This window comes from Austrofundulus limnaeus, unplaced genomic scaffold, assembly GCF_001266775.1.
Source record: "Austrofundulus limnaeus strain Quisiro unplaced genomic scaffold, Austrofundulus_limnaeus-1.0 Scaffold102, whole genome shotgun sequence".
NCBI classification, from domain to species: Eukaryota; Metazoa; Chordata; class Actinopteri; order Cyprinodontiformes; family Rivulidae; genus Austrofundulus; species Austrofundulus limnaeus.
In genome coordinates, this window is record NW_013952504.1 from 1,096,715 (window position 1) to 1,104,963 (window position 8,249).

At 40.2% G+C, this 8,249-nt stretch overlaps 1 protein-coding gene across 1 annotated transcript; it reads right to left on the minus strand.

The window, feature by feature from the left end:
- Positions 1-94: 94 nt before the first annotated feature.
- LOC106521094 (homeobox protein MSH-C) lies at positions 95-2,152 on the minus strand. Its single transcript, XM_014013509.1, has 2 exons — positions 1,728-2,152; positions 95-1,266 (listed from the first exon to the last, which is right to left on the minus strand). The coding sequence occupies exons 1-2, from the start codon at positions 2,125-2,127 to the stop codon at positions 854-856; spliced, it is 813 nt and encodes a 270-aa protein (XP_013868963.1). The 5' UTR covers positions 2,128-2,152; the 3' UTR covers positions 95-853.
- Between the last annotated feature and the right edge of the window lie 6,097 nt (positions 2,153-8,249).

Genomic DNA, 8,249 nt, shown 5'->3' on the forward strand with positions numbered 1-8,249 from the left:
GATTACATCTTCGTTTGAGTTGTACACAGGTTTAGCTCAAATATCCACACACAAAAACTGAAAAGCAATTCAGGTCACACAATAAGTCAGACAGTTTCATGTAAAATGTTTATTTACTAAATCAAGATTTTTTTTGTTCTGTTTTTACATAGATAGACTGATGTGTGTACACAGTACAGATACAGAGACATTCAATAAATACAACTCTCCCTGCTCCTCAAGGAAGGCTGCAGGGTTTGTGAGAACTAAACAAATTTCATTTACATTTACAGCAATATTCTCCAAAGAGAACATCTATGGTAACAGTCTCATAAAGGCCACATTGTGAGAGTTAAAAAACTAATAAATGCATTCATCTAAAATATAATTTGGTCCTGTTTTTTTTTTGAACAAAAAATATAGAATTTGTGTCAGAAATCTAGAAAAAATATTATCAGCAGCAGTTCTGGAAAGCTGCAGTTTCACAAGAGGATGATAGAAAAGAGTCAAATCTGAGTAGGAAATAAAATACTTCAAGTGATAATGAAGACGTGGTCTTGAGGCATTGACACTCTTTTAAGTACTTTTTGTGTTGCGTTTTCTTCCTGCGTCACAGTTTGGGTTATTTCCTTCAGGTCCGGACTCATTAAAAATGTTCATTTCACAAACTGACACGGAGCTCAGTGGGTTTCCTTTCTGAGTCCGAGGCAAACTTATTTTTGAACTTTTGTGGAACAAGGACTGAGAATCCCCAAGTGATGGATGCGCGCACACCACATCACCCATAACCGCTCTTAGAATTTAAAGAAAAAATATATTTTTATTACAAAATCTTCACAGAGTTGTAGCCATCACCCTCCACTCACCATAAATACTAAGACAAATAGTACATCCCATAGGTGACGGGTCCACTGAAGAGTCCCGGGACCGGCAGAGTGGGCCTCGGAAAGGTATTTGACGCGCCCCAAGACGGAGAGCTCATGTGCGCTCCGAGGGGGAAAGGCAGCGCGAAGGCGGGCAGGACGGGCTTGGAGGCCAGCTTAAACTTTTCCAGCTCGGCCTCCTGCAGTCTCTTGGCTTTGGCTCTCCTGTTCTGGAACCAGATCTTGACCTGGGTCTCCGTCAGGTTTAGGGAGTTGGAGAACTCGGCTCTCTCGGCGATGGAGAGGTACTGCTTCTGGCGGAACTTGCGCTCCAGGGCCAGCAGCTGGGAGGTAGTGAAGGGTGTGCGAGGTTTCCTGTTGTTTTTGTGTTTCCTTAAAGTACACGGAGTGGGACTGGAGCTCCCTGTAATGCATTAGAAAAGTAGAATAGATACATAAATAAATAAATAAATAAATAAATAAATAAATAAATAAATAAATAAATAAATAAATAAATAAATAAATAAATAAATAAATAAATAAACGCGTGCGTTTTTGCAATAGACGCAAAAACGCGCAAGAAAGTGCGCAACAATCAGATTAATCCTGAGTTCAGTTCTGCACGTTGTCACCTTTACATTTGGAAGAAGTGCAAAAAATAAATACATCAGTAAGGAATATAAACCTGGGCACATTACTATGTTTGTTGGATAGATGGATAGAACACAAACTGAGATACTTTTACGCACAGCCACAAAACATAAAAAAAATTAGAATTTGTTGCTAAATAAGAAACTTTTCGTGTACTGATGATAGAAAATGATGAATAAATGCGCAGATTCTTTTTTTCTTTTTGGTCTGTTAAGAGCGGAGGGGCGGACTTACGAGGAGGTGAAGAAAAGGAGGAAGCCTGGAACCAAGTGCTCTGCTCTTTCTCACAAAACTGCGGACTGTCCTCGCAGGAACCTCTGGAAACTCCCTGGGAACCCTCCGCGGAAACTCTCCTCTCCGCGTAAAAAGTCCTTGGAGAGAAGCGCGCGCCCTGCGCGGCGGCCGGCTTCGGCAGCAGCGCGGCCGAATCACAGGCAGAGCCAGAAGTCCGACAGGTGTTCTTCTTGGAAATCAGCGACTCGACGCTGAACGGGAGGCTGCTCCGCTGCAGCTTGGGTCCCTTCTCCGTCGTCATGTCTTTGGGCTGCGGCGGCTCCTCGCCCTCCGTGTCCGTCTCCTCCTTCGGATGGCGCTGGTTGGCGTCTCGGGGCTGTGACCCCTGCGCGGGATTCATCCTGGTACAGGGGCGGATGGGGCCACGCACCTCCGTGGGGCCCGCTCAGACGGCTCGTATACAGTCTCCAACGTGCTTCTTTGCGCAGTCAACAGAGCTCTGCGGCGTTTTTTTTACGCGCATGGACTGGGGTCTGGTTTAAAAAGGACAGGGGCTGCTCCTTTCCCGGCTCCCGCCAATCAGCTCGTCAAGTTGTTTCTGTGACGTGCCCGGGTGGAGTTTTGATTGGCTCTCTGCCTCTTGAGAGGAGATCAAGAGGCCTGTGAAGAGGCTCGTTAATCATACAGACCCCATGCAGAGCGGGGTTATTGATGGCTCTCACAAAGTAGCTTTGACCAATTTTAGCGCAATTAAGCAGCGGGGGGTTTTTTTTTTTTTTTTTTTTTTTTGCTACATCTATTAGCAGGGCACTTCCACTGGTTCTGGCAAGTTCTCCAGTTATTCCCACTGTATAAGGACACGCACCCCTTTTTTATTGTGTGTTTCTTTAAATGACAGTTGCAATAAATAAATTCTAAAATCAAATAAATAACAGGGAACCATAAACGTTATGCCATTTGTGGGAAATGAAATGTTAAAAATGAAAGTCACATTGGGCTGGAAAGCATCCGGGACAGAAACTGATTAGGACTGTTGGTCACACAGCATTGCAGCAATTTAAGGCCTGTCAGGAGCTCCTCTTCCTCACAATAGCCTCAGTTGAGAAGCAACAGGCGTTTATTTTTTTTTCTTCTTCTTCTTCTTTTTCTCCAGGTCATACTTATTTAATAAGCCAGACAAGTTGTGTTTTGCAAGGCGCCAGGCTCGGCGGGATGAAAAAGGAAGATACCTCCGGGGAGAAAAAAAGGCCACTTAACCAATTGTCCTCTGAATATTTCATACTCCACTGCCCGGAGCTGGGAGCAGGACAGCCCTGACCGTCAGCTGTTCACTTTATGCAGGTATGTTCTGCTCTGTTGCCTGGTTGTTCAAATCAACAGCAGAAAGATAAAAGTTTGTGTGTTGCCATGCTCTAACATAAGATGCTCAAATCATTATAGTTTCTTCATGGTTTAGCTTTTAAAAGTCACTCAAATCCTCAATTAAAATCTCAGGTAAAACTTGGGTTCTGTGGAATGGAGCTATGAACTATAAATATCTTACCTGCTGTAGATAAAGCTTATTTAATTTGAATCACAAAACAGCAGGACCGAACCGGACCAAATATAGGCCTACTGCTATAATTTTAAAATGTTTGCATTACATTCATTTTTTTTCAATTTGTTATTCTAACACAGGAGTTCTCAAACCTTTTGGGTCTGGGGACCCCTTACAAGGGCGAAAAAAATTCCGGGGACCCCCTCATAAACCCCGTGCTGTTTTAAAAGATAATTTATTGTCATTTCAACCCCTAAATGCCATAGGAATATAAATTTTAATTTATTTTTTTTACGTTTGTTTTATCAGTTCATTGTTCTCCACGCATTTTTAAAAATAAAAATCAAATTAACATTTTAGTAAAAAAAAATTTTTGAGGACCCCCCAAGTTACCTCTCGCGGACCCCTGGTGGTCCAGGGACCCCAGTTTGAGAACCTCTGTTCTAACAGAAACGTTTACTTTTGCTGGAAGTGCCAAAATTGGCTGCTGTGTTTGCTCTTGCAAAAAGAACAAGAAACAAAGAGAAAAGAAGAAAAAAAAACAATCTTTATGCAAATAATTTTAATAGATCGTTTTGATTTGTTTTAAATTTGTTTTAACAATGGTGTGTGTGTTGGGGGGATGATCAGTGAGCATGGATTTGAAGAGTGAATTGCTCACAAAAATACCACATTATCAAATATATGCACGTGCGTACGCATGAGAAAACAGCTGTAAAAATGTGATTATGGCAAATGCTATTCTGCTCTCTATTATGTGGGTCTTAATGAAACATTTTGCCCACAGATGTTTTATAACAATACAATTGTATATGTCAAAGTAATACTCAAATATTATCAGAATTAAAAATTTCTCACACAAATAAAATTGTTTTGATCATTTTTCAATTATTTTGGACATGCATGTCCTCTGTACCACTCAGGAGGTGCTGCAGCATCCGACACATCCCTATGAACAAGCTCCAATTATACATGTATATAGAAAAATGTATGGTCTATGAGCTCATGACTGAAGATTTATTTCAGTTGGTTGAACATATGAGGTTTTACTTCAGAAGGTGTTTAAGATACTTTAGAGCAGAGGTGCCCAAAGTGTGGACCACGGGCCAAAATTGGCCCACCGAGCCATTTGATTTGGCCCACCAGCAAGTGTCCTGGTTACTAGATTGTAATTATGTTAAGATTAAATATAAAGTACAAGTAATTACAAGAGATATTTAGATTAGATTTAAGCCCATATATACAGTAGATTTGCACACCTTATAAGACCACATATACTCAGATTTTAAATTACGAAAAGTCCCATGAGCCTTTGCTGCCTGAGCATATGTTGAATTTTCTCCATGTCCATGGGCTGAAAAAAAAAGTAAAGAATGTGGGCAACCCCCCTGGCTGCTAGCTTAATCATAAAAAATAAAACAACTTTACTTAAGTATTCAGCATTTCTTACATATATTATTGCATTTGGCCCTTAGATTGATTTTAATTTTGGCCCGCTCAGGGAAAATGTTTGGGCACCCCTGCTTTAGAGATACACTAAAAAACAGTTATGTTGAATTTAAAAGGAAAAAAAATTGTATAGGTCCTCTGGACGGGTTCTTCTTTAATGAAATGTTTCGTCTCTCTTCCAACAGACTTCTTCAGTCTGAGAGTTTCAAGCAAAATTCAGACTTTTAAGTCCTGCCTCCAGGTGACTCATACTCACATCACATAGCCATGGTTCACAGGTGACTGATACTCACATCACATGGCTATCGTTCACAGGTGACTCATACTCACCTCACTTTTGATTTTTTACCTGGATTACTGAGATGCATCAGGATATGTTGAATTTACTTAAACAAATTATGTCAGCTGGTTTTACTCAAATGAATTGAGTAAATGTACCACATTTACTTCACATGTACTTTTAAAATAAATGGAAAAATTGCTTTACATTTCCTCAGTTCAGTTAAATGGAATTAGTTGACGTAATTTGTTTATGTAAATCCAACACAACTGTTTTTTTGAGTGTACTTTACCTTAAAAACAGGAAGCAGTTTGCTCAGATGCTCAGTTGATCGTCTAAATTCTTCTCTTTCAGCACATCAGCTGATGTCCCATTAAATGTGTCAGCAGCACTTTGTGGCCGTCAAACCCAACACAAAACCCTGCTGAGATCTCTGCAGCCATCAGACCTATCAAATTCACAGGAAGTGGTGAGAAGACAAACTTTCCTCATGAGCTTTTAACATGAACTGCAGCCCTTAGACTCCTGATCCTCTTCAACAGCTTTTATTTGATCATTTTGTGATTAATCTCTCAACCCAACGGAACAACAAATGATCTATGTGACCCATATCGAAACAAGGATTAAGTCTAAAAGTGGGATGTGGAGAAATAGGCAGACACAGTGTTTTGATTCAAACGTTTGCAAAAATTGCATTTTGTCTAAATGTAATGAATAAATGCCATATCATTTGAATGACCTGCCTGCACTTTCATGAGCAGTAGCAACAAAAAAAAACTGCTTTTGAGAAAAAAAATGCTTCAAATCGGTCACATTTTCCTGTGAGCTAGCAAAAGCTTTTGTTTCTTTTCAGCTGCGAAATCTCAATATTTAAATATAATGACTTCAAACATTCCTCATTAAAATTACATTACATAAAATTAAGATTCAGAGCAAATATTAATGCATTATTGTAAACAACAGTACAAGTGAAGTCACATCTCTGGATCCGCTGTCAGAATAATCCAGGTGTCAAAATGTAGCTTTTAAAACCAAGAATCTGAAAATGTGATTAGGTCATTTTGATCAAATTTGACTTAATCCTCATTTTTACCATGACGGGTCACATATAAGGCATGCCATGTTCAAAAATGACCAATAATTGCTTTATAAGTGTGTCTCACATTTGACTTATCATCTGACTGTCATGCGATTACAGATTCTGCTGCTGTTTCTCCCAAAACGCACTGGAGAACAAACAATTCTTTGACTGACAAAACTTATTCATGGAGGTCACTGACGCTGACCTCCTGAAAGCCCTCAGGTGCAAAGAGCAATTTTCTCTTCATCGTATCGAAGACGCAACTTTTTAGGTTGATGGTTCGGGCAGAGTAAATCCTCATGTTGCGTCTGCCCCTTCATTTCCTATCAGACAAAACCGGCCTCCTGTCTCCTCTCATGCTGCAGAGAGCCTTTCGTCACCCAGCTGGTTTGGGTTTAAATACCAACAAATGCGTCTCAAGTCCACAAACCAGCATCTAAGAGGGTGGATGAGAGTCGGGCCATGAAGTTCACAGAGATTCATCCGATACGGTTACACCCAGAGACAAATCTACACAAGAAGTGCCATTACCTCTCGTCTCCTGGTGTTTAGCCATGTCTATTTAGCTTTGAGCCCCCCCTCCCCCTCCCCCCACCAGCCCTCCTCTCTTCTCCCCTTCCCCAAAAGGCATTTTTGTAACAGCGTGCAGGCAAGTGAGCTATGTCAGAAGGCGTTAGCGAGCCTGAAAGCAGATCTGCTCTTCAAGGCCGATGCGAACGCGATGGGAAGCACTTTCCCCTCAGCTGGCACCAGAAAGGGAACCTTTTTCACGTGCGTGAGCGAGGGGCCTTTTCACGGACAAACAAGCTCTGATGAAACCGTTTCTCTGCTCTACAAAGAGCAGGGGCCAAGTGGTGGCGTGGGGTGAGAAAACAGTTTTAGGCTGGAAGCTTTTCACGTGATTCTGGTGTCATATTATTTTCTTGTTCAGTGACCTACCCCCCGGAAAAAATAACAAATCTGTCCTGATCGAAACCATCTGAATTAAATCTTTAGTGCTCATTAAAGGAATGCTTATCGCCCACCACTTTTTATGCCAGAATTTTAGACTAAAATGATTTATTTTGAGGAGTTTAAACCTTGAAAATAACATGCGATCTAATAAAATATTAATAAATCTCTTATGGTTCAGACTGTGTTGTAAATCATGCTCAGATGTGACAACAACAAAATGTAATTGATTGAGGTGTACCCATTTCTGCGTGGGCTGACGGCTGTGCACAAATTCAGTGGCTGTGTTCTTCGAAGAACCCGGCCCACCCGGTCTGTGTGAGCTGGGTCCTTTGTCGATCTCAAAGCCTGGACGAAAGTGTCTGTGAACTTGAACAGTCAGCTTTATTCCTGCCTTTACCCCGGTGTATGTCCTGTCGTACCTGTGGCAGCGTGAAACAGAAGCAGTGAAGATGGAAAAGAGATTGAATTTAGCAAAACATTAACATCATAAATGAACAAACTGGCTTAGAGGCAATACTTGAAGAACTGAGGGACCTGCCATATGATGCTTTCTGACTAGAATAATATTAAAAACCATGTCAGCCAAATGACAAAAACCTAACAACACTTTAAACTTTCAATTTATGTACCGCCAGATTTCCATTTAAAACTATTGTCTCTCACTTTGTTCACCAATACAAATAAAAAAAGACCTTCTGGTCGGCCCACAATGCAACTTGGGATATGGTGAGCTGTGAAGGATACACCCAGTGTTGTATAAAGTACCTCAAAGTGATACTTGAGTAAAAATACAAGAATCTTACCATAAAATTACTTCGGTAAAAGTTCAAGTCTCCTCTGTCTTAAAGTATCTAATCTAATTTGTATTTAAGTATCAAAGTTAATTTCTGACATAAAATGTACTTAAGTATTAAAAGTAAAAGTAAGGAGTAACAATGAGTGGCAAGACTTCCCAAAATGACATTTATTGGGAGGTGAGACCCCTCAAAAATGTTTTTCTAAAGGCCAAAAAGGCTATATTGTCATATAAAAATGTTAATGTTAAAAAAGTTAGGATACACTAGTCTACCTGCTTCAGCTTATCAGCTTATTAATGAAATAGGAGTAACGACTTTCTACTTCTTACCCTTTTAAAAAACGTAATAAGTAGAAAGTACAGATAACTGTGTAAAAATGTAAAAAGAAGTAAAAAGTAGACTGAAAAATAATTACTCAAGTAAA